General features: G+C 35.7%; 3 protein-coding genes and 2 pseudogenes across 4 annotated transcripts; 2 read left to right on the top strand and 3 right to left on the bottom strand.

Moving 5' to 3' along the window:
* The first annotated feature begins 3,130 nt into the window (after positions 1-3,130).
* Positions 3,131-7,319, top strand: LOC117615266. Of its 2 annotated transcripts, none has more exons than XM_034344321.1 (9): positions 3,131-3,359; positions 3,482-3,585; positions 3,687-3,859; positions 4,039-4,132; positions 4,913-5,023; positions 5,141-5,230; positions 5,419-5,504; positions 6,177-6,241; positions 6,753-7,319. In XM_034344321.1, exons 1-9 carry the CDS (start codon positions 3,173-3,175, stop codon positions 6,857-6,859), a joined length of 1,017 nt encoding a protein of 338 aa, XP_034200212.1. In that variant the 5' UTR covers positions 3,131-3,172; the 3' UTR covers positions 6,860-7,319. The 2 variants fall into 2 exon arrangements, with proteins under 2 accessions (XP_034200212.1, XP_034200211.1); XM_034344320.1 differs by having other exon boundaries at positions 3,133-3,359; positions 3,473-3,585.
* Positions 7,320-10,042: 2,723 nt separating this feature from the next.
* On the top strand, positions 10,043-11,680 carry LOC117632562 (divinyl chlorophyllide a 8-vinyl-reductase, chloroplastic). The gene has a single exon (XM_034366084.1). The coding sequence runs from the start codon at positions 10,205-10,207 to the stop codon at positions 11,462-11,464; it is 1,260 nt and encodes a 419-aa protein (XP_034221975.1). The 5' UTR covers positions 10,043-10,204; the 3' UTR covers positions 11,465-11,680.
* Positions 11,681-12,110: 430 nt separating this feature from the next.
* LOC117632568 (CASP-like protein 1D1) lies at positions 12,111-14,800 on the bottom strand. Its single transcript, XM_034366097.1, has 3 exons — positions 14,358-14,800; positions 12,909-13,035; positions 12,111-12,727 (listed from the first exon to the last, which is right to left on the bottom strand). The coding sequence occupies exons 1-3, from the start codon at positions 14,606-14,608 to the stop codon at positions 12,503-12,505; spliced, it is 603 nt and encodes a 200-aa protein (XP_034221988.1). The 5' UTR covers positions 14,609-14,800; the 3' UTR covers positions 12,111-12,502.
* A 1,422-nt stretch (positions 14,801-16,222) lies between these two features.
* LOC117613827 lies at positions 16,223-18,276 on the bottom strand (annotated as a pseudogene).
* A 1,139-nt stretch (positions 18,277-19,415) lies between these two features.
* On the bottom strand, positions 19,416-23,596 carry LOC117613817 (annotated as a pseudogene).
* Positions 23,597-26,140: the final 2,544 nt, after the last annotated feature.

Genomic DNA, 26,140 nt, shown 5'->3' with positions numbered 1-26,140 from the left:
CGATTCTGTCACATCTCGAATTAGCTCCGGTATAGCACGATATTGTCCGCTTTGGGCCCCGCCTTCATGGTTTTGTTTTTGGGAACTCACGAGCAACTTCCAAGTGGGTCATCCATCTTGGGATTGCTCTAGCCCAAACTCGCTTAAATTCGGAGTTCCCGTAGAATCCGAAGCCAGTGAGCTCCTAAAAGGCCTCGTGCTAGATGAAGGTGGGCATGTACATATAAGACATATCACCACCTCTTCGTTGATTGATGTGGGATGTTACATGTTTGAAGCGGGCTTATGCTTGGATCAGACTTTATGTATGGTTGGCTTTCTGCCTTTTTGTGTTGATTTTGTTAGACTCACTATATTTTTCTGGACTTCATCGAAAAAGAACTATGCCTAAATTTCTCTGATATGATTTATTGTGCTCATTTTTTGTGTAACTACCCAATTGTAATCTTTATTATTTCAAGTTTAGCCCAAAATTCAAAATTAAGCTTAGATTGAGCACACATTTGTCTCATATTTGATTTTAGGGTAATTTTCACTTTACTACGATAACGTTTATCGACTTTTAGAGTTTGATACATCAAATTTTTTTCGTCTCAATCTTTATGTTAACAAGTTTGTTAATTGCTGACGTGGCAAAAAAAGTATCACGTAGACTCACTCATATGATTCCACATGTTCCACATATATTATGAAATAATTAAATAAATATTAAATAATTAAATTATTATTATTATTTTAAAAATATATATCTCTTTCTCTCTCTCTCTCTCTCTCTCTCTCTCTCTCTCTCTCTCTCTCTCTCTCTCTCTCTCCTCCTTCCCCTTGCCCCCATCTCTACCCAGAACCCCAGCCAACCCTAAGGGTTCACAGACCCATTTAATCCACCCAACCTCACCAACTCAACCTTACAGACCCCCACTTCTTCCAGCCAACCCCCAATCCTTCCTTCCCCGACCCCCTCCCTCCCTCTCTCTCTCCCTCCCTCCCTCTCTCTCACCCTATGTTTGTCTCTCTACCTAGTACACCTCCAAGCCCAATGCCACCATATAACTACCTTAATCCCCACTAGAGATCCACCCCAGCCCCACCCAAGACCCATCTAGATCCCTTCTCTCTCTCTCTCTCTCTCTCTCTCTCTCTCTCTCTCTATGCAAATTCAAAAATTTAAAAAGAAAATAAATTTCGAATGCTTTGCATCTGGGGGCCAGGCCCGGCCCTGGGCAGTCAGTGCGACTACCTTGGGCCCATTATTCAGGGGGGCCCCAAATTATAAAAAAAAGAAGTGTTATACACAATCTTCCTCTCCTCTACCCTTTTGTTCTACCCGTTCTACTTCTCTAGGTTAACGTTATCTATTCCAAATTTTTCTTCTTCTTCTTCATCTAATCTAATCTCATCTAAGCCTCTCCTACTAGTTCCAGAGTTATGAATCCGTAAATTAATTTTTCTATTGGTAGATTGGGGAGATTCCAAATTCAAAGTGTGGGCTTTTGTTTAGTGCGAAATTGGTCCTTGTATAATTCAATGGAAGATAATTTTTCATGATTTGATATCAAGTGAAAAGGAAAATATGATTATTATTAATTTTTTTTTTGTGGTTAATTTGTTTGTAGATTTTTCACATTGTTTCTTAGACCTCCTCCTATCCTATCTCCTCATAATCTGTCAGCGACAAGAACTCTTATTGAATTTCTCCCTGACGCCGATGATGATAAGTTCATTTATATTTTACTCTTCGGTTTCCTTCTCTGCAAAAAATAACCATGTGCGATTTGCTTTTTTTCTCTTTCGATTCCTCTTCTAAGTCATTTAAATCATGGGGTTTTCTTGGATTGATTCATTCGAATTCTTTGAATCACTAATATATGTACTATTCTTGGGGTTTTCTTTTCAAATAGAAACCTTGCTTTCCTCTTAGAATTGTTCCTCTGCGAAAATAACCTGAGTGATTTCCTATTTTTCTTGTAAGATGAATCAAAATTAAATAGACATTGTTTTTCATAATTTAGGAATAGGATATTGAGATGAATTTGAAATTTTGGAACAAAGGATCCATGATGAGAGTTTTAAAAGAAATTCTTTGATATTAGCTTGACGTGCATTCTTGAAATTCTTTGACTCACTGGTATGGTATCTATAGTTGTACATTTGTTTTCATTATTTAGTAATATGGAAGACATTGCTCGAAGTCTAAAAATATTTTGGAATAAATACTTTCTCAAAAAAACCAATGATAAATTTTTTTTTTTTTTTGATAAGACCAATGCCTAGTTGATAAAACAAGAAGTATACTGTGATTAATGTGTGTGGGGCACACTTTAGATTTTCGCCTTGAGCCTTTGAAAACTCAGGACCGGCCCTGGGGGCTAGGATTGCGGGTGGGTTCTGCAGGTTTGGGGGGTGGATTGTGGGTTGGGTTGGGCTTCCAAGGGGGTGGGAGGAGGAGGAGGGGGGGATGAGTTGCGAGAGAGAGAGAGAGAGAGAGAGAGAGAGAGAGAGAGATTTTTATTTTAAAGTTTATTTATTTATTTATTTATAATAATTAATTAAATAAATAATATTTATATGGATCACGTGACATCATATGAGTGAGTATACGTGGCACATTTGCATATGAAAGTGGTAAGAAAATGAACTTCGTATATGCGACTGAGATTTTAAAAAAATTAATGTATCAAACTCTAAACGTCGATAAACTTTACCATAATAAAGTGAAAATTACCCTTGATTTTATTAGAAGCTAAGCAAGTTTATGTTTTAATTTGCACTCCATCTTACTTGGGCTTGATCTTCACTGTGCTTTGTTACAACCGTCACTAACGATGAACAAGTGCCACGTTGCCAATGAAACCAACGAAAACAAACCCACGTTTGTTCAATTCAACCTTACGGAACGACGTCGTTTTGAATTCGATGAAGCAGCTTGTTTTTTAATCCGGATCCGGGCAACTGGTTAACCCATCCCACCCATCCCACCTACCGAAAATCACAACGGTATGGAACGTTTCCTCTTTGACCGTTGGATGCAAAATCTCTCCAAACAACGGCCATGATCATCCCCTGCTTCACGACGTGTAAACCCCTGATTGGCATGTGAGAAACTCTCCATAACCAGCACGGCAACTCATCTGCCTTATCAAATCCTCTGCGACAGTCTCCAAGCTCGAGGACAATGGTAGCCATTGCTTATTGTTTCAGTGGTCTCCCCACGCCATCAATAAGACCTCAAGGACTCGTTGGGCATTTCCCAAATCTTCATTGCCCCTCTCTCAAGTTTGCCCATTTGAGAACCAACTTCAATACACCCATGGCCACAACCCCCTTCCAAGTCTCTGCATCATCATCATCATCCACCATTGGTCTAATCTCACTTTATTTTTCCTATTTCTCACTCAAATTCTTTTAAAGCATGTATTTTTTTATTTGGGTTTGTTTAATTTTTGGAAATTTGTTGATGGGTTGGTGGGTGAAGGTGCACCAGATGAAGAAAAGGAGGTACCCTCTTCTGGGAGGGTGGGAGCCAATGACCTGCTGATTGTGGGGCCAGGAGTTCTCGGGCGCTTAGTGGCACAAAAATGGCGGGAGGTATTTTTCGTATCTTGGTCTCTATGTGATTATTTCAGGGATACAGTCTTAAGATTGTGTTTAGTTTAGTAATTAGTGGTTAAAATAATTAATGTTTGTAGGAGCATCCTGGGTGTGAAATACATGGGCAAACAATGACAGTTGATCACCATGAGGAGTTGAGTAAGGTGGGTATTAATCCATGTTTGAAGGGGACCAAAACCACCCACAAGTTTCCTTATGTAATCTTTTGTGCTCCACCATCAAGAACCTCGGATTATCCTGGTGATGTTAGGTGAGTGCATAGAAATTGAATACATGCTTGAAAGTGATAATTGGATAGTGAGTGTTTCATGTTTGTTGATTTTTATTAAGTACTATCTATGTTGTGGTAGAATCAATTTGTAATTTTGGCAATCACTTATTTAATTTAGCTGTAGAAGATTTATGGTTTGGGCTTTTTTGAATAAGCAGACTGGCTGCATTGAACTGGAATGGTGAAGGTTCTTTTTTATTTACTTCAAGCTCTGCACCATATGATTGCAACGACAATGGTCCATGTGATGAGGTAGACACTTATTTCTGCTAGTGGTACCAACTCTTTACTTTTTTTATATTCTTATATTGACTCACACAGGTTTTCTTGTCCGTGTATTATGTGGGTTTTGTCTTTTGAATTAATGCTGTTGCTGCCAAGTTGCTTTATTGATGATGTTCTGAATAATCTCTGCCTCTTTCCTTCTGTAAACTTGTTGGCTTTTGTAAATGTGTTGGACTTAGAGTGTTATGTTTGTCATAGTGTTCATATTCTTCTTTGCAGGACACTCCAGTAGTACAGCCCATAGGTATTAGATTAAGCACTCAAACAATAGAACATAGAAGAATATAAGAGATCGGGGAGATGAAAATATAGATTGAAAAGACGAAAGAAAGGGCAGAACAGTTGAACAAAAAGAATATCGGAGGTCGAGGAGACAAAAATATAGATCGAAGGGACGAAAGAAAGGACCGAAATCAGAGAACCGAGAAGGAAGGACAGAAATCACAAGGTTTTAAGAGAAGGTTTACTCAATATCCAAATCTGAATTTTAAAGAACTACATGGGGTTATTTATAGGAAACTAAAACCTAGACATAATAGGATAAAAATCCCTTGCTTAAACAGAATCTCTAACCTAAATAAAATAGGAAACTTAAAACTAGAAATCTGGAAAAGTAGAAATCCTACTAGAATTTGGAAAAGTAGAGAATCTAGGAAACTAACAAATATATTAGGAAACTAATAAATTTAGGTCCTACGCTTCCTGCATGAGTTTTGTTTGTCATAGTGTTCATATTCTTCTTTGCAGGACACTCCAGCAGTGCCAATAGGGAGGAGCCCCAGGACTGATGTCCTTCTTAAAGCAGAAAAAGTAGTGCTGGAGTTTGGGGGTGTTGTTCTTAGATTGGCGGGGCTTTACATATCCTTTATGAAAGTCGAACTCTGAAAGATTATTTGTGCAGTAGAGGAAAGCTTTCACAGGTTTGGGTGCATCTTAGTATTTTTCATATTTGAAAGTGACCTTAACTATGCCTACAAATCAGATAGAGGTGCCCATGTTTATTGGTTACACAAGGGGATCGTAGAAACTCGTCCAGATCACGTCCTAAATCTTATACATTATGAGGTGACTGAATCATCCTACTGTACTCGTGTCTATGATAAATTATTCAATATAGTTCTACTAATATCCATTCCTTTCTTTCATTATATTTAGAATCTGTTTTTCTTTTCAGTTTGAGTATAATGCTTCTAAATATTTGTTTCTGTATTATCATTCTCAGCAACATATTTCTTGTTTCATTGCATTGTCAGGATGCGGCTTCCCTCTCTGTTGCAATCTTGAAGAAGAGATTACGTAACAGGATCCTCTTGGGTTGTGACAATCATCCATTGTCCAGGTCCTAATCTTAAAGATGCATGACGGCCTTCAACATTGTTGAGTTGTGTTGACTTTATTGTATGGTCAACAGGGCAGCAGTTGCATGTTTTGTGTGTGTGTGTGTGTGTGTGTATATAGTGATACGATTGATTCATGTCGGTTTAATTTCAAACGATGCTCCCAAAGTTTTTAAAAGGGTTGGGGAAACCCGGCCTCAACCCATCTTCCACTCATCGTACCATCATGTTTTTCAAAAAGTTTTATCCGCTTTGTTGATTTGACAGTTGGATTTAATGCTACTCATGCTTAATATCAAATTTCAAGTGAATCAAATGCCTCTTAACCATTCCATCAATATTGTATTAAAATTAGTATTTTTTGTGCATAAATTGAACCCTTTTTGCATTGCGTTTTTGTCTTATACTGAATCTATTTGAAGTTGTTTTACATTATGTGTTTGATTAAATGCTAAAGCTAATGGTTGGATCAGCCTAAAACTGGCAAGGTAACCTGATGTCAGCTCATCTTGTCATACATGTGCATGCAACGTGCACTTGTGCACACACACACACTGCTAGATGGAAAGAGATACCCAGATTCTTATTATCATTTTGTTGTTTACTTTTTGATCCTTAATTATACAAGTGAACTAGTGACATGAGCGTCTTTGGCCCCGCTAATATCTTTACAGGCAAGAAGTAATGGACTTGGTTACTAAAAGTGGGAAATTTTCAGGAGTGTTTGAGGGTTTTACAGGTAAGCTTCTTGCTAGTATTCCATATTTATATTAAAGGGGGGATCGATTTTCTTTTTAGTGTGTTAAGCAATTTGAGTTAGGAAAGGAGAGTAGAGAAGAGATAAGAGATGAACGGAAAAAGAAGAGAGCAGAGAACATTTTGAATTTCCCTTATTCTTGTTTGGATATCTAAGAAAGAAATGTAAACATAATTTAATTGGGAATGTTAAAATGAAGAGAATAAAAATTAGTTATAAGAGAAAATAAGGCTCCAAAGTTCATTCTCATTGTTTCTAATGTTTCTCTGTGTTGAAATCATTGAAACGTGGAAAATTGAAAAAATTATCTTCATCTCGCTTAACTTCTCTCCAGTTTTCCTCAATCCAAACACTGTATACATGGTGAAATTTAACTTTATCATAAGCATGATGCCTTAGTGTACTTCTTGTGAAGACTCAAGAAATGTTGAAAATTTAGGAAATTATTCCGGTTTTGAAACTCACCTCAGACCATTTGATGCTGTTTATGCAGGAACTACTGATCCTTTGGGCAAGAGATTAAACAACTCAAAAACTCGTGAAGAAATAGGGTGGGAACCAAAATACCCCAGTTTCTCTCAATTCCTTGAGCGTATTTGAATTACAACTAGCATCTATCTGCATTGTTGGGATTGGATTTAGTGGTGGGAAGTATTGGTTCAAGTTGACCCAAGTAATGTTTGCCATGGAGCTGCTCAAGGTCTTACATTTGGAAGTACTAGCTGCAGTGGGCTCGCATCTGTAGAGAACTGACAATTCTTAACCTCCTCAGTCAGAATTATCTGGCCATTGAAGCTCTGCGGCGATGTCGAACATTGGACTTCATGTGTCTCTGTACAGGCAGCTGATATATATAATTGGTCCCAAATTCAATGTAGGACCTGACCATATAAATCTCTCAAATGTATGAACATTTTCGCAAGTCTTTCTGCTACATAAGATGTATTCTGTATGCTTATGTTGCTACCCACAAACTATGTTTCTTCTTGATTGATTTACGGTCCATTGCGATTTGACTCAGATTTTTAGTGAGTAAAAGATTGCTAATGCAAGTTGATTATGTTAATAAACCTTAAATAATTGTTTAATTATTGCAATTAATGTTACAAGTACTTTGCATGACAACCAAGTTTTCTGCTTCTCTTCTTTGATTCAGTATTCAGACACGATCCCTTCTTTATGGTCGACACTCTTTTTAATGTTTTGCTATTTGGTTTAAAAGCTTGTCCCCTGTGATAATTAAACTTTTCACCAATTTCACAATTTGCCTGTTTTTTTCTCAAAAGAATTTTGTTTTAACATACAGAGAGAAGAGAGACAGATGAAGGGGAAAATACACAAAATGAATAAATAGTGAAAACAATTCACAATGCACTTTACTTCTGAGTTTTTAATTCCCTATGTTCCTTGTTTGTTCTCTCCCGACTCTTTCCTGTTTCCCATTATCTTTAATTAAAAATTGAAAAATATAAACATGACAGAAAAAATTCTAACTCGTGCAAAATTTTGGATGTGAACAGATATGGTACATTATTTGTTCGTACTTTATCCAACTTTCAACTCCATTTACTTATAACAACTAAAAGTCTTTCACATTAGTAAACGACAGTAATCTTGAGCAATTGCTCTTCAGACAAATTTTGAGTTCGAGTCTTAAAATTCGTTTAGTGTGTGTGAATTTTGTATATTATTATCTTTCTTAATAAAAAAAGTCCTTAAATAAAAAAAAAGACACTTTCACATTAATTAGCGTTTAGAATTTGGCAAAATGCCATCATTATTTGGTAAAATATGTTGTATCTAATTGGAACAGAAACAAACATGACAGGACATAATTTGTTTAATAATGTTCAGATCTTGACTTATTAGGTGGGTAAGACCGTAAGAGAGAGGAATTTTCCTGCGCTCGTCATGCTAATCAATAAACGTAGGGTAGGAGATGATGCAATAATTAAACAAAGTGTAATTTCGAGGCAGGTCCAAATTAGAGTTCAAAATAATAAAGAATTCAAGTCAACTTGACTTAACTTAGTCTATAACTAGAAGTTGGGGAACCAATAATTTCCAACCCCTCAAATTCACTCCCTCTCATACTCCCTTTGCAAAAAGCTTTCTAGCTTTTGCAACTTTGCCTTGGAAGTGTAGAGCTTCAAGTTTTTGCAACTTTTGCCTCATAGTTTAGAGCTTCAAGCTTGTGCTTTGTAGAGGTGACATATATATATATATATATATTGCATATGGGAAAGTATTGCTGTTCTGAAGATGATGATGGTGGTATTAGTCTCGCAACAGTTCTGGTGGTGATTGTCGTAGCTCTTGTCATTATGACAGTTTTCTCTCCACCACCGCGGCGTGGCCGGGTTGTTGCCGTGTATCGCTGCTGTTGAGTCTTGACCTCTCAGTAATTTTTCTCCTTTTTCCTGCATAGAGGTGCTGCTAATAATCATGGTTGGTTTCATAGTTATATTGGTTCAATCTGATGTAAATCAGATGTAATATGTGCTTGTGACAAGGTCTTGGAAACATGATCTTTTCCAGTTGTAATAAGACTCGGAGGCAATTTATAAATTCATAATAAATTAGATCTTGTTTTGCTCTCTCTAATTTTATGGTACTTGTTTCTGCTTTCATGTGCATTCTTCCAAGTTCATTTCCTTATGATCCACCTTCACAAATCACAATATTTAGCTAAGGGATTTTTCTTTTGGTGGCTTGGCCTTCTTGTGTTTTTTTCCCCCCAGAGAAATGATTGGGATTTATTATTTTATTTATTATTATTTTTTTTTTGTGGTAAGAAATGTGGCCAAGAAGAAATTGTCCCAAGTATGAAATTTCCTTGGATTTTCTTTGGCCAGAGAAACTTCCTTGGTTGACTAACAACAAGACTTAGTCCTCAAAAAGTGTTCGTCTTGAAAGTTCTAGTTGACTTCCAAAACTCTGCTTCCTTAACTTTGCCTATGTGTGTGTGAATCCAAAAAAAAGGTATGTGTGTGTGAATGCTCAGCATTCCATATGGATTGAGTTGGCATATATCGTACCCAATTTTACCTTCTCCTTGGCGATGACCCAACTGAGTTTTGAAAGAGAAATTTGGAAAATATTGCTCTTTTAGTATGCACACCCTAGGAATTGGTCATAAGGATGTAGATATATACCTCCCAAACCAGAGAAAGAGCCTCAATCAGCTGCATAACTTGGTTGGCTTGCACTTCTGCATAAAAAGAGGCTTGGAGTAATGGTCAAAACTTCTACATCTCCAACTTAATTAATTCTACCAACATTGATTAGCATGTTCGACCAAAAAAAAAAAACACATTGATTAGCATGTCTTACCAGCTGAAAAATGGTAATCTTATAGTCCAAACCCAGAAATTAGCATCTTGATGTGTATATTTATGTATAAAATTATTAACACAAAAATATGAATAGAATGAGCTTAAAATGACACTCTTACATCTATGCTCTCTCCCCTTGTATAGTTTTGTAGATCAAAATATTTCGGCTTTTTTATTTGGATTTATGCTAACTTAATTTCGAATTTTTATTTTATTTAGCAACTATTGTTCATGAGATTTGAATCACTATTTATTTTATTTTATGTTTATTTTTTATTTTTTATTTTTGTGCCAAAATTAGAAAGAGAGGGGAAAACTCATACACACAGATACACCAAAAGTCTGGACGAATCCAACTAACACCCTATTGCTATATTTTATGTTTATGAGTTTTAAGTTTTGGGAAATAATTTCAATTATTATTATTATTTTTTAGAAATAGAAACTGTAGATTTACACGTCATCATTTATATCCACCTATCATTTGGATCCTACTCTCAGATAGAGTATCAGCTCCAAAACGACCATGAATTCCACTGAACTGAAACCACAAGCTTCTCCTCGCTGATCAACTTTCCGGAAATTGAACAAGCGAAGGGGAAAAAAAAAAATGTCACTGTGCTTCTCCTCCATTCTATTCAGTCTTCATTCAGCAAAGAACCAAAGCTTCTTAACACGTTTCTCTTCCCAGTTCACCAACCAAGCTAAGGTAAGCTCTGTTCCTTATGGTTCCCCATCTTCTACTTTAAACTTACCTGAAATTTTCAAGTTTAGCAAAGAAAGAACAAAACCCATTTCAGCTTCAGCGACGCCAACTGCTGAAACCGCCTCTCCACCTTCATTCAGAGGCAAAAACCCAAAAGATATCAACATTTTGGTGGTGGGTGCGACTGGGTACATTGGAAAATTTGTGGTTAAGGAGTTAGTTAATAGAGAGTTCAATGTTATAGCCGTTGCTAGGGAGAAGAGTGGAATTAGAGGTAAGGTTAGCAAGGATGAGACTTTGAATCAGTTGAAAGGAGCCAATGTGTGCTTTTCAGATGTTACCCATTTGGATACTTTGGAGAAATCTTTGGAAAACTTTGGGGTTTCAATTGATGTTGTTGTTTCATGCCTTGCTAGCCGTTCTGGTGGTGTAAAGGACTCTTGGAAGATAGACTATGAGGCAACAAAGAATAGTCTTGTTGCCGGTAGGAGACGTGGGGCTTCACATTTTGTATTGCTTTCTGCAATTTGTGTGCAGAAGCCCCTTCTTGAGTTCCAGCGTGCAAAGCTGAAATTCGAGTCCGAGTTGATCAGAGAAGCTGAAGAGGACAATGCGTTCACTTATAGTATTGTGAGGCCAACTGCATTCTTTAAGAGCTTGGGTGGCCAGGTTGAGTTGGTGAAAGATGGAAAGCCTTATGTGATGTTTGGAGATGGAAAGTTGTGTGCTTGCAAGCCAATTAGCGAGGCGGATTTGGCTTCGTTTATTTCGGATTGTGCGTTGAGTGAAAACAAAATTAACCAGGTTTTGCCTATTGGCGGACCCGGGAAGGCCTTGACACCATTGGAGCAGGGGGAGTTGCTGTTTAGACTTGTGGGGAGGGAACCCAAGTTCTTGAAAGTGCCCATCGAAATAATGGACTTCGCTATCGGGGTTCTCGATTTCCTCGTAAAGATCTTTCCTTCGATGGAAGATACTGCTGAATTTGGGAAGATTGGGAGGTATTATGCAGCTGAGAGTATGTTGGTTTTGGATCCTGAGACTGGAGAATATAATGCTGAGAAAACACCAGGCTATGGTAAAGACACATTGGAAGAATTCTTTGAGACTGTGCTGAGGGAGGGGATGGCTGGACAGGAATTAGGGGAACAGACAATTTTCTAAGAAGTTGGGCTATGGTAACAAGTTTGTACATTCACTTCCTCAATTGGTTCAACCAGTTTTGTACTATAGTCTGCTTTAAGGTATGCAGTTTCTTATCAGGACACCAACTGTATTCTGTATGAGTGACAAGCAAGTAATTATGATCATTGCTGTAAGATGCTTTACTGATTCTTCAATTACATCATCATAATTCATATCATCAAATTGTTTATTTAAGCCCATAATGTAATCACTTGTTAGATTTTAATGTCTTGCAAGTTGCAACCTGTAATTAGTCAGGTTGGGTACTAGATATACTTTTCATTTATTTTGTTCCTACAGTGCAAAATGCGTATCGACGTGGTGTACTTAATCTTCTTTCTAGGCAAGCTATGAAAAAGAATGAGCTGAAACTTCAAGTAAAGCTCATATACTTCTACATAGGCAGTCTACATTCATGTGCTTTTCATTTTGCAACTGAACTTTAGTTGGTCTTGGTCATTTGGGTTTCCTTCCTGATATACCATATCAAATGCAGTTCATATTTTTTTGCTTTTCCTTGTATTGGCTTTCTTTCCACATTAAAGAAGATGGAAATCACATAGCAATTCCTTTGTAATTTTGTGAGGTAGGTTAACATATGAACCAAAACACAGGAGGAAACAGATTTGCAATTGCAACAGCAACTAATTCTCATTCAATTGCACTTAGAAAACCCATGACCAGGACATGAGTCCTGACTTACAAATAATTCAAGACAAATCAATACCGTACAAAACTACAAGTAGATGACAGTTAAAATTCAAAACAACCTGCAAATGTACAGAAATCCACACACTAAGATTCATCCATGAGGCTTACATATATCATACAAGACACATCAGAGACAAGATAGATATACCGTACAAATAGAAAACATTTACACAAGAAGCAAACCTATAAATATACACAAATCCACAAACACTAAGATTCAATATGAAACACACAACACATACACGCACAAATATCTGATGGGATGTGGGTAGGATTCTAATATATGTATGGCCATCTGCTCAAACTCTATTTGGGAATTTTTCGGTGGAGAGTGAAAGTGGAGAGCCAGACCAGAAGGACAAGCAAAACTGAGGCAAACAATGAGGTAGCCAGAGCGCCTACAACGTGTTGACAGAACTTATCAAAAGTAGAGCACACTTTCTGCCACTGCGTATGTTCATTGCCCTTGTATCCGATATATGCAACACCCCCGGCTGTGCCAGTGGCCGAGGCTACCAGACCCAATACTAGCTGCATCATAAGCATTGCACATGCATAGTTTGTCAATCTTTTGTTTTACCATAACAAGAATGAAAGGAACAAATTTTAGCCGCTTGGATTACACTACAAACGAGCTTGAAATGTAAGTGCCAGCATATTATGTGAATTGTTTATGCTGTTGGTACGTATAAGAAAACAGATTAGAACTTACCACATCCAAAAATACAAAATGAAGCAAGAACTTTGTTGAGAGGATTGGCTTCCAGATGACTGAAAGGGATGCTAGCGTAGTAAGAATGGCGTAGAGGCCTGCAACTGATAGTGCCGCCACAAAGTATCTGAAACAAGAAGATACATCAAACCAAGATAAAAGCTGTTGTGATCTGATATCCTTATTCTATTTGTGAGCAACCTACCCTTGCATATTATTAACTATTGTGGTGGTTTAGGACTTTTTTGTTTGTTTAACATGTCCTTTTCCTTTGTATCATGTTTTCTGGGGGCAAGCCACCTTGTCATCAGCCATCACAGACATCTCTCTAGTGGGAGATATTTTATATACAACCTCTCTTTCACAATTCAATCCTCATTTCTGGTCAAATATTTAATTATGGTGAGATATACAAATCGTATACAATATTTTCTCCTTGTGGAAACCACTAATTTAAGAAATTAGATGCCCCAATTTGGTAAGAGGAATATCTTTAATTGTGGGCCCATCCTATTACTAAGATTATTAGAAAATCCTCTTGTGGGTGAGTGGATGACATGCATAGGTTTCTAAGCTTGATGCCATCTCCATTTTTATAAAAAGAGAATCCCACTACTCCCAAAAGAGAAGATTAGATAGATAGATTCCATGTTAAAGGAAGGAAAAGCAAAGATTAGAGTGATTAAAAACTAAAACATTGCTTAATCTTCAGCAGGTAATCTTTCTGATTCAACTGTAACAGGTGGCTGGTGGTTGGAGATTTACCTAATTTTTTGGTAGGAAAGCATCCTAGTCTATACGCATATACATGTTCCTATATAGCTAGGGGAAAAAACACAACACAAGAAGAAAAATAAAACTGAATTTACTATTTGATCATTTGTTCTGTACATATATTATAATAATTTCAAAGTGCTTGTGGGTTATAAGTGTTTTCTGAAGAAGCACTGTGCTTTTTCAGAAAGCATAAAAAAAAATTGACGTTTTAATTCTAATAAAAGTACTTATGAGCAGAAGTACTTCCTATACAAGCAATCTCACCTAAAATGATTGATACAAGTAGATAGATGAAAAGCTGATTTCAAGCATAAAGGGTAAGACTCTTAAGAATTGTAGAGAAACTAGAACATGTCTAAGAGTTTAGAGTGCAATTTTAGTTTTTTTTTTTTTTTTTTTAAATATTAAATTTTTTGGAAAGAAGAATAACATGAAGAGAATTTTGGTTATTCCTTGTCCATCAAGAAATTTCATTTAGGATTCTCATGGAGAGAAATAATTGTTGAGCTTTTGAAAACAGAACTAATTAGAGGCACCAAGAGTGTTCTGTCTGCAAGATGAACAATCAAACATAATATGTGCATGTTTGTGTTGAGCAAGCTGTAACCATGCATCTAAATATATGCTAACAAAAGCTTGAAAAAGCATTTTGGGTGCATGTAAATTACTCACATGAAGGCCGGAGAGTGATTAAACTTGGCCACCGATATTCTAGGACCGAGGTGAACTGTTTGCTTGCTAATGACAATGACCAACACACTTGTAAGTGATGCTGCAAACACTAAGAACCTGAGAGCCACATCAACTGCAAAGAAGTAATCGTGTTTAGGGGGAGGAGGAGTAGACCCGTAGGCCGCCCCTTTTGGTGGTGGCGGGACTTCCTTGGCGGTTTCCAGGTCAGCCGGCTTATCTGTAGATCCCATGGAAGCTGGTATGGGCTCAGTTAAGTTTGGTTAAGCGAAGCAGAAGTCTAGGTGTAGCTGTAGTAGTAAATGGTGGAGGGAAAGGTGCACAATGAGTATGTTATATATATATATATATATTATGTTTGGTGAACACTAAATGGTCTAAATACAAATATAGTTGGAGTTTCCTGCACGCAAGTGAATTTATTTGAAAAGTGTTTTGTTGGTTGAGTATGAAACCTTTGATCATTATCTTATACACCATAGACTTCCTGGTTTTCTTTTTCTCTTCTAAATGTCACCAATAAAAATGAGTAGATTATAATATAAGCCAGACAAAGTTGATAGCTTCCGTGTACAAATTCTAGACAATTATAAAACAGAGAGCAGTAATTCTGATCATTTAATAAAAGCTGTTTTGTGAATTCAAAAGTTTGGTTGAAATTACTTTAAATATATATTCCCTCGTTTAATTTGTAGTTAAAAGTCACATCAAAATACAATTTGCGTGTGGCTGTTCAATCTCTAGAACACTTATCACTAATTTCCTTCTTCCTATTTTTTTTTAAGTTATTCGAATACTGATTGCCTCATTTCCTGATAGGAGATTCTCATTCTTCTTTCAAATCACGGTTTGACACATGTACAAAAATAATTCATAAAAACACAAAAAGAAAAACTTCAACACACATATATCGTACTGTTATTGACATGAATGTAGAAGTTCCTACTTATAACGGCAACGGGGAAGTTTTTTCCCTTTTTTTCCTCACCTAGATTGTAGCAGATGACTATATATGCATGAAAGCAAATTCTTCTTTTGTTTCTTTTCCCCTTTCTAATCAATCAAGCAGTATACAATAATACAATGGGCTCATTTAAAACAAAAGAAAGTGCAAGTGTCTTTTTCTTTTTCTTTAGGGTCTTTTATCAAACGCAAATGATTGGAGAAAAAAATAATATTATGTGTGCAATGCATATCTGTCACGAAAGTGGCCAACTTTCTTTTGCATTATATCATCTACCATTCAAATTCAAATGAGTAGCCTCCAAGAAATTAAGCTTTAGCTACTTCGGTTCAATCTTTTCTTTTGCATTGCAGTGCAGACTTCGTTGTCAACAGAACTTTCAAGAGATTTCACTACAGTAGAGGATAATGAAATGATTATATAAAATTAATTTTCATCTACTGGACGTACACGTCATTGTGAAATATAAACATATAGAGCTTATCCCATTAGTTGGACCCAAATGGGGTGCCTATATATTATTACGACTTACGTAACCATCACTTGGGTCACCTCTGCTATCACTAAATATCTATAGGGGCCTTGTTCAACTCAACCTAGATGATACCTTGTGAATTTGCCGATCGATGACGGTTCGTATAGCAGAAATTATAGTCCATTTTTATCATAAAAGATTATGAGTTCAAATCTCATGAACAATTTTTTTAGAATTTAAAAAGAAAAACGATATAAAGCTTCGTGAATTCCAAAATACCAAATATATTTTTATCACAAATAACTCACATTAGAATATGAGATTACCATACCTCAAGTGGGCAAACAAATTTACATGTAGACATCAAATTCCCAACACACAGCCACATATATTTACAGCAAAAGGATTCTAGTTATATGTATGTGGTGCAGCTGGTGATTCTGGAGGTGGGCCAGCACAAGCACTAGCATTACGAGAATAGGTCTGTTTGGAGATCCTCTTGTAAAGGGAAATGATGGAGGTCCAGAGAAGCAAGATGAGCAAAATGGAGGCAAATATGGAGACCCCGAAGGAGACTCCAAGATGTCGACAGAAGCTGCTGTAAACATAGCAGAAATCCGACCAGCTAAAGTCATCGTTGCTCCTTCGCAAGATATGGCTGAGGCTATGATCCCTAATATCAACTGTCACACACAACGTATGCGGAAATATTGCATTGTCAAACTGTCAATCTGAATCGGTTAAGTTGACCATTGATTGAATTTTTTTTCAAATAAGTCTCCCAACATATCTATTTTTATATTAGAAAATTATACAAAAGGAGTTTGTGTGAGAGAGAAAGCTAACCACATCAAAAAGCGCAAAAAGGACCAAGATTGCTGAGGAAGCTGGAGCTAAGATGACTAAAAATGATGTAAACGTAGTAATGGTAGCATAAACCCCTGCAACATAGTATCTGCAGGGTTTTATTGGATTGAAATTTGGGTTTTGAAATCAAATTAAACTTATTTGAATGTATATATAATTAAAATGATGTTCCAATTCCATACCTTTGTATTCAAATCCCTAGCCTCTCCAGAAAATGATTTCTGATGACTTCGTCCTTGAACAAGTTAATTTAAGGTATAAAATAAATTAATAACAAAATATATCGTTGTCACTATATCAAATCCTCTCACTAAACAAAATCTTGTTTACTAAAAAAAAAAGTTCAATTGCTTGAATTTTATGTTTTCCTAGATAAGGATGTAAAATTTGTTGCGTATGAAGTTGACTTTTCGATTCATTTTGGTCAACAACCATTTGTTGCCAGAGAGAAACGGGTTGCCTGTTTGTTTTCTTCGAGCCCAACGTTTGACAGGCATAAGCATAGAAATAATTTATTATGGGAAAAAAATTTATTCAATTGGATCACAGAGTACATGGATTCGATCATACATTTAGGGATTGTGAAAGTGTGAGGTTTTATATAAAAGATCTCGATATTATTAGGAGTGTATTTATTTATTATATGGGACTTTGTGTGTTGTTAAATTTTCGATGTGGAACTTTGTGTATTCTTCAACGAATAATTATTTTATTACACAATCTTTAAATGTTGAGAGTCGAATAATTATGCGATTTATTTTTAAGTTAAATTTTGACTAAAAAGACTAAAACAATAATTTTACTAGCTCTTAATTTAGCGAGTTATAGTCGGTACGAGCTAATATGAATAATTTGTTGACCAAACAAAACAAAATTTTGAACTAAAGAAGGAAAAAAAAACGAAATTTTGATTGGGCCTTGTATTTGGTTTGAGCTGACATTGTATCTGGGCTACACTCTTGCCAAATTAAAAACAAAATTATATTTTTTTTAAATAAACCAAAACAAAATTTTGTAATAGGTCTCACGGCCTTATAGCAGTGTCCATTGCCTAGCCCAAAAATAGAATCTGAAAAAAGAAATTGAGAAGAACGTACATAATTAAGGGTAGGTGCACGAAACTCACATGAAGGCGGGTGATTGAGTTAATTTGAAGGAAATGGTTGCATAGTAATTCCCTTTTTCATAGTACCAGTCCTCAGATTGTTTGCTAATTAACATGAACACAACACCAACCACTGATGCCGCGATCAATAAGCTCCTAAGAAGCAAACTGAAGCAAAAGTAAATCACAGACCTCTTGCAGGGCCGTCTCTGAGATTTTGAGGGCCCTGTGCGAAACTTAAATTGAAGCCTCACATAATCTAATACGAAAATATTACTTAATGTCATAAACAATTTTTTATAACTAAAAGTCACCATCAATAAATATGTAATGACTTTGGGTTCTTCCCGTTTATGTGTTTGATTTGGACTACAGCATGATTTTGTTGCTTAATAGGTATCACCAATCTGTTGCTTTTAAAGACATTGTCATTGCAGTCAGGACGAAGAACACAGAGACTGTGAGTGATTATAGCTGTAACGGGCGTCATGTGTTTACACACGCAAGGGAGCTTGAGCGACCGCTTGTTGGTTCAATTTTACAGAGCATGTGGGAGTGTCACCAACCCATATGCTGTTGAGCGCTAGGCACAATACTACATTGGTGGATTACACATGGAGTGTTGGGCACAAGGGCAGACCTACGTTAGGGCTAGAGTGGGCTCCAGTACAGTCCTATTTTTTCGAGTAGGCTTAATTTGTAAGCCAAATTTAGATAGAGAGAAATTTTGGAAATCAAAATTTAGCCCAAAATTTCTCTCTCTCTCTCTGTTTTCTCTTTCTTCTTTAATCCTTTCGCCTGTTCTTTTCTCTCTCCTTTCTCTTTTCTTTTTCTTTCTTCTCTCTCTTTTCTTGTTCTTCTTCTTTCTCTCCGCCATTTTTCTTCTTTCTCTTTCTTTCCTTTTGTCTTTCTCTGTTTATTTCTCTGTTGTTTTATTAAGTCTCCATTTCTCTCTTCTTCTTTTTTCATGCGTTTCTCTATCTACACATTGCTGGTGGTTTTATGTAGTGAAGATGTTATGAACTGATGTTGAATAGGTGGTTTGATCATCTTGAGCTTGTGGGTTTTTTGTTGGAGGACCCGATTATAGTCCGAATCACATAGGTGTCCAAAAAAAAATTTAGCCCACCCTTGTAAAAAATCCTGGGTTCATCATTGGTTGGGCAGACTCCATTTGGGCTGTTCTCTAAGGTTTCATCATTGTCATTTGTGCAGAAGGATGCTGCTCATAGAAATGTTCTTTTGACATCATTCAATTACAGCATAACAAGTGTTGTGGATGTGTTGGAATTTTGAAATTTAAAAAATTTAACCGTTTTGATTTATTTATTTCTTTTGGCTGTTTTATTTTATTTATTATGGGGTTATACATATTTAATTTTCAGGTATTATTTCTATATTGAATCCCTTAATTTTCTAGTTTAATGTAGTGACGGTTACATATTTTTGAATGCCCATAAAAAGGCTACTCCTCCTTCACATTTGATATACCATCAGAATATCACATACCACAATCACCACCACAATCTAATTCTCTCTTTTTCTACTTTTATATATATTCTCTACTTTCTATTAGTATTTTTGGGCAATGGTTATGTGACTTGAAAACATATCCGTCTGTAAACGTGCTCATAGCGGATCTTGAGCTTGGGTATTAGGGTCGTATCTTGGAGTCTTGTAGACCGTCAGTACCTGCATGTGTAGAGAGGCTACAAAAGCTTTAGGACAACGTCTTTGACGTGCTTCATCGTACCAAGCTCACCTTCTTACTTATAATTTATTTTACTTTTACTTACCTATCAATTTGTTTTTCTTCAGTTTCATTGTATCTTAATAACTTTCCAATTTGTTTATATGTCATTTATAATATAAAGGTTTTTGTATTTGGCTTTACGGAAAGAGGAAAACTATAATTTTTATAATAGGATGTTCTTGAATCCATAGCTGCACATGGTGGGGAAAGAAAGCTCCTTAAAAGTAGTTGACATGTTGAGTTCATACAAAGGTGGAACTTGTTCAAGTACAGGCTGGACAAAGCAGTCTCTGCATTGTCGCATTTAGATTTTGAGATGGCTTTGTATTGCTTGAGGTCCTCAGATCACGACATACATGCCATCCACTCTCTTGTCTATCATGCCTCCCAAGAAGTAGAGGTGTCCCTTGTATGTTTCAAGGAACCACCAGTTCCGTGGACTGGGATCTGGTTGATTGCATTGGCTTTCCTAAAAGTCTTTTATCTTTCTAAACAACAAAAACTCTTCAGAAATAAAAGTAAGCAATTTTGAAGTTCTTGAGAGGAAATGAAGTGCAATACATGTATTCGGTCAGGGACATGATTCAGAGGTCAGGAACTGGTATTCAGTTTACTCGTAACTTTACTGCATTTTAAGTTTGTACTTTGCCCATTTATTTATCAAGTTCATAATATTTGCCAATTGCAACCTGTAATTTCATCACTTACAGAATTGTCACTAATTGTATGATGTTCCTAGAACTTCTAGGGTGTGCTACTTTTATGAGGTTGTTATTTTGCAATTGTTCTTTTAGGCTGACTTCCATGGGAACCATCTAAGTTCCAACTGAAAATGTTTTCTTTCAAGGTTTACTTGCAGCTGCTATTGTCTTACAAACTAGTATGAACACTGGGTTCCCCGGATCAAAGAGAATAAATAATATGTGGATTTCTATCCAACTGAGGAAAGTGTCTTGTGGAAGTCGTGTTTTGCTTTCTTTTTCATTTATCTATTTTTTCAAGTGAACTTCCTTTTTAATTTATTGATACCCTCAAATGACATGTCTCGAGAAATACTTACCTGTGCTGGAGTGTATATGGAAGTCCCTCGCGATGCTCTCAACCAAGATGGGATCTGCTGGTTTGTGGTTTTCAGCTTAGGCAACAATATATCATCACAGGGGTTAAAAAAAATTGAATGTGAGTGTTTGATGTAGAATCTGACCACATGAAATGAAAGGAATAGAAATGAACTAGAAAACAGAGTTCAAATGGCTAAAATACAATTGTGCTACATATTGGGAACGAACCACTGTATTACTTGTCAATTGTACATCTCTGTAAAGGAGGCAAACTGCAGCATTTAAGTTGAATGAATCTGGGACGATGAACCTGAATCGAAAAAGTGCACGATAATGTATTCAGAAATCATTCATATGCAACTTTGGAAACTTTCACACTTTTTCTTTTTCTTGTTAATAATCTCTCAGCCTATATTAAGGTGAGATGAAACTATGAAAAATCAAAAAGGTTGGTAAACATCACATTACCAAAACCATAAACTTGATGTTATTAAGTTGTTTACATGCAACTTGCAAGCAATGCTGTACATGATTTAATTTACATCGATATGCAGCATCAATCTCATCACGCCATGTACCTTTTTTATGCGCCAATTCTGTTATTTACAAAGTGAAACAAAATTTCTTCCATATGACTAAGTTCTGTTTCCCATGATGCATCAGAGAAAAGAAAAATAGAGAGTCTGAAGCATTTGCTTTTGTTGGTTGATTGAGCAAAATGCTGCTCCATGGGTTGTTATCTCCATCAGAATTGGAAGAGCAAGCAAACGGGTTGTCGCCGATTCCATCATAGAAAATTCCACCGAACTCATCATCACTACCAACCTGTGGCTGGTCCTTTGTTTCTTCTCCGTCAGTACTCTCATCCTCCGAGAAGTTTGAGTTCTTCGGAACCAACTCTCTGAATATTGATGATTGAAGGACGAGGCCAAGTGCGGTGGGAGACGATGAATTGCTACCGGTGTTAAGAGGGATGCTGCTACCGATGATTTCTTGTTTTCGTCGGACGGGGGGTGTGGGGTGGGGGTGGAAGTTCAAGTAATCAAAGGCAAAAGGATTTGTGTGTGAGAAAGTCTCCTCTGTTGGCCATGAATGACATATTCTGAGGCTCTGCGACTGTCTCTGATTCTTGAGTGGCTATTGGATCGTCTGCTCTTGCCTTTAGCCATCTTATGTAAGAACTCAAGTCAAAGTTAGTCACAGCATTGATCCATCTCTACTCAATTGCTGCAATGTCATAGGCACGAGCTGCTTCCTCTTGAGTGCCTCAAATGAGATTAAAAAGACACATTGCTCAGTAAGTGCAAATTTTCTTCATTATAGTTTTCAATTCTCGTTTATGATAGTTTATATTGCAGCTAGTTTTTGAATATGTTGCATAATGTTACAATCAGTTATGGAGATAAGAGATCAGAGATAACTTACTGCTGTAAGTGCCAAGGTAGAGGTACTTGCTTCCAAAACTCTTCCTATTCTTGTTTCACATCTACCATTATGATGGTACCTACAATGGTAGTGTGTAAAGGTGGGTGTATGCTAGGATATAGCGTATAGCCGCGCGGCTATACTATTTTTAAAAAAAATTAAAAAAGTGCGTATAGCCAAGAGGTTATACGATTTATACAATTTAAATTAAATATATACATACATATAATATATATATATATAAATTTTTTTACTGCCTGGAACTTAGGCACCCACAGTGTCAAAAAAGTATTGCCGGCCGGCTATACAATTTATTAAAAATAAAGATCCTCGTAAAGACGCGCGGCTATATGCTTTTAAAAGAAAACGTATAGTAGTCGTATTGTACATGTACGTACGTATTTCTATTGCTTAATACACATAATTTTTACAAATTTTTTAGTAAGACACACAAAATTCACATATTATACAAATAATTCTCACATATTACTAAGAATAATATATTATAAAAATTACATTATAATATTATATAGTGACCGATTAAAATCCACTTTGAATTTGTTGAAACTATCAAATTAATATCTATAAAGTACAAATCAATGCAAATAGGAGGGTCTTCTTATAAAAAAAATAATAAGTACAGCCAGACGGCTATACTACGATTTTTTTTTTTTAAAAAAATATGCATAGCTGGGCGGCTATACTTTTTTTAACACGCGGCGTCTAATTAATGGCTAGAGGGTTTTTTTTAACAATAGTACAGCCGCACGGCTATACCCCGTGTTTTTAAATTTTTTTCAAAAAGTTGCCTTGTTTTGACACGTGGCGCCTAATCGATGGTTTTTTTTAAAATTTTTAAAACATAGTATAGCCGTACGGCTGTACTCAGGTTTTTATATTTTTTTAAACAGTATAGCCGCCTGGCTAAGCTATTTTACACGCATGCGCTGTGCGGTTTTTTATTAAATAGTATAGCCGCACGGCTATACTCTAAATTTTTTCTATTTTGTTTTGAAAAATAGTGTATCCGGCCGGCTTTAATTTTTTTTTAATTGTCTTTAATAAATAGTATAGATGAGTGGCTATAGTCTTTTTTATATATTACTATATATATATGTACTTACATATTTTTTAATAATACATTCGTGCTCTATACACGTCACCCGTTTTTAAAAAAACAAACGTACAATGGTTGTATTGTACATGTACGTACGTATTTTAATTGCGTAATACGCATATTTTTTACAAAATTTTCAGGAAGACACACAAAATTCACGTATTATACAAATAAGTATCACATATTACTGAATAAGAATAATATATTATAAAAATTACATTATAATATTATATAATGGCCGATTAAAATCCACTTTGGATTTGTTGAAACTAGCAAATTAATATCTATAAAGTATTTTAAAAAATTAATAATAAGTAACGGCTATACTACTATTTTTTTTAAAAAACAAATACGTATAGCCAGGCGGCCATATGTTGTTTGACACGTGGCACCTAAGGGCTAGAGGGGCTTTTGTTAACAGTAAAAATGGTACAGCCGCACGGCTATACTCCATGTTTTTAAGTTGTTAAAAAAAGTAGCATTGTTTTGACACGTGGCGCCTAATCGATGGGTCCCTTTTTTTAATTAAAAAATAGTATAGACGGGCGGCTGTACCCAGGTTTTTTTTTTATATTTTTCTTAAACGTATAGCCGCACGGCTATACCATACTCTTTTTTTAATTAAATAGTATAGCCGAACGGCTGTACTCTAATTTTTTGTAATTTTTTTTTTCTAAAAATAGTATGGCAGCCGGCTGTACTTTTTTATTTTTATTTATTTAAATAAATAGTATAGATGAGTGGCTATAGTCTTTTATATGTATTACTGTATATATGTACGTACGTATTTTTTAATAATACATTCTTGTTCTTTATACGTCTCCCGTTTTTTAAAAAGCAAACTTACAATAGTCGTATTGTACATGTACGTACGTATTTCTATTGCCTAATACGCATATTTTTTATAAAATTTTGAGTAAGACACACAAAATTCACGTATTATATAAATAATTCTCACATATTTCTGAATGAGAATAATATATTATAAAAATTACATTATAATATTATATAGTGGCCGATTAAAATCGAGTTTGAGTGCCAGATTATATATCGTTGATGTATATATATATATATATATAAGATGCAGAACACTTAGACATTCTCTGCCGGACTGATGAGTTTATCTGAATGATTTATATGTGTTTCATGCTATGGAAATTTTCTATTATCACCTCATGGGCTATGAATTTATTTAAGGGAGATTCACTATTATACCCAATATGGGGGCCCAAATTATAAAAATACCCTATATAAAATGGACTTTAGAAACACACCCAAAGCCCATTTACAACATAACAAAAAAGCTTTTAACTTCTTATAAATTACAAAACTGCCATCAATTTCTTAAAACAAGCCCAACCCCAAAATCTCATAAAAATACCCAAAGCACTCAATAGGGCATCAAAGTAATTTAATAATCAATATTAAATTCAATAAGGCTAGCTATCATTTTTTGGGTTTTTTTTGGGTTTGTTTATAGGAATTCAATTGTGTAGGGTTTATTTATAATATTAGTGCTAGAAATGGGTATATCACTAAATATCTCTTTATTTAATTCGAATTAAAAACAGGGCACTCGACGTGATTTTTTTTGGGGTGCTAAAGTCTCTGTGTCAATGGGATGGTTTGACATTTTCTGTGTGTGACTTTCAAATATTGGTTTCTTAAGTGGGAAGATCATCAGCTACTTGGTTACTTAAATCAAAGCATGACAGCTTGTAGCTCGTGGGAAAAGGGGGGTGTTATACTTTCGAAAAGCCAAAAGAAGATTTCTTAATAATATTTATCGTTATCTCTCTCTAGAAAATAATATTCTCTTCTTCGACAGTCTAACATGTTATGCTTTAGACTATTATTACATACAACATTTTAGCACTTTATCAATGTGTACGGACTAACAACATAGCATCTCGCAATATCTAATTAGCCGTATTTACAAATAATAGAATCTTATTTTGCATTAGAGTCTGGCGTCTAATGAAAATTATGACATCTTAATTATCATTGGCTCAAATTCAGCCATATTTATATAGTCACATCTCACATATAAACCCACTTGGCAGCTGAAACGGGATCAGCTTAACTTTGTCCATTTATTCAATTTCATAGACACTGTTTGAGAGATGCAAATTACAATGGTACCCTTTATTCAGACAACACATTTATGGACATCACCATAATGTACAGTTACATGCAGAGGTGAGATTCACAATACAAAAATTACGGGAAAAAAAAATTTCAACTATGCCTCTGCCTGTGTTAATTGTGGTGGTGGGCTCTTCCTTGAGATTCTTCTGTAAAAAGAAAAGAGGGAGGTCCAGAGAAGAAAGCTGAGCAAAATGGTGGCAAATATGGAGACACCGACGGAGAATCCTAGATGGTTGCAGAAGGTGTTGTAAACATTGCAGAACTCCGACCAGCTGAAGTTATCTTTTCCCATTTGTAAGTTATATACAACAAAGCCAATGCTGCCAGTGGCCGAGGCTACCAGCCCCAGTGTCAACTGTCACATTATAATTTTGGCAACAACAGCTCCCTTAGCAAAAACATATTTTGCAAAACAAATTATTCTTAAGAAGCATTGAAAAGAAAGGAAACATTTGACTAATAATGGTTGAGTTTGAGAGTGCTTTCTAATAGTTTCAAAAGTGTTATCTAAAGCGCAAAGGAAGACTTTGTAATTCATCTTGCACAATGGTTTGTGTTGTCTATTGTAAACAAACGTTAATGATAAGAAACCTTCATACTAAAGCACTCTAAAGAATAGACCCTTCAAATTAATCTAGATATACACATAACTCTTGGTAGAACTTTTGCTTTTGTTAAAGAACAGGTTTGTATCGATATTGTCAATAATGTATCAATTAAAGACATGTTCTCGATACTTAGGGTTAGGGAGTTGCATGTATATATATATATATATATATATATATATTATTAATTTAACTCACATGAAAGATGGCGACGCAGTAAAATTGGATAAAAAGATTCCGTAGTA

The sequence above is a fragment of the Prunus dulcis genome, chromosome 1 (genome assembly GCF_902201215.1).
Source record: "Prunus dulcis chromosome 1, ALMONDv2, whole genome shotgun sequence".
Lineage (NCBI taxonomy): Eukaryota > Viridiplantae > Streptophyta > Magnoliopsida > Rosales > Rosaceae > Prunus > Prunus dulcis.
This window is presented reverse-complemented; position numbering and strand designations above follow the sequence as displayed.

Bases quoted from the DNA above. Each gene is read 5' to 3' on its own strand.
- LOC117632562 (XM_034366084.1), top strand. From the start codon at position 10,205: ATGTCACTGTGCTTCTCCTCCATTCTATTCAGTCTTCATTCAGCAAAG.
- LOC117632568 (XM_034366097.1), bottom strand. From the start codon at position 14,608: ATGGGATCTACAGATAAGCCGGCTGACCTGGAAACCGCCAAGGAAGTC. The intron at 13,036-14,357 runs GTGAGTAATTTA...TTCTTGTTTCAG, and splicing joins AATCACTCTCCGGCCTTCAT to ATACTTTGTGGCGGCACTAT. The intron at 12,728-12,908 runs GTAAGTTCTAAT...CTTATGATGCAG, and splicing joins ATTTTGTATTTTTGGATGTG to CTAGTATTGGGTCTGGTAGC.
- LOC117615266 (XM_034344320.1), top strand. From the start codon at position 3,173: ATGGTAGCCATTGCTTATTGTTTCAGTGGTCTCCCCACGCCATCAATA. The intron at 3,586-3,686 runs GTATTTTTCGTA...TAATGTTTGTAG, and splicing joins TGGCACAAAAATGGCGGGAG to GAGCATCCTGGGTGTGAAAT. The intron at 5,505-6,176 runs GTCCTAATCTTA...ATATCTTTACAG, and splicing joins GACAATCATCCATTGTCCAG to GCAAGAAGTAATGGACTTGG.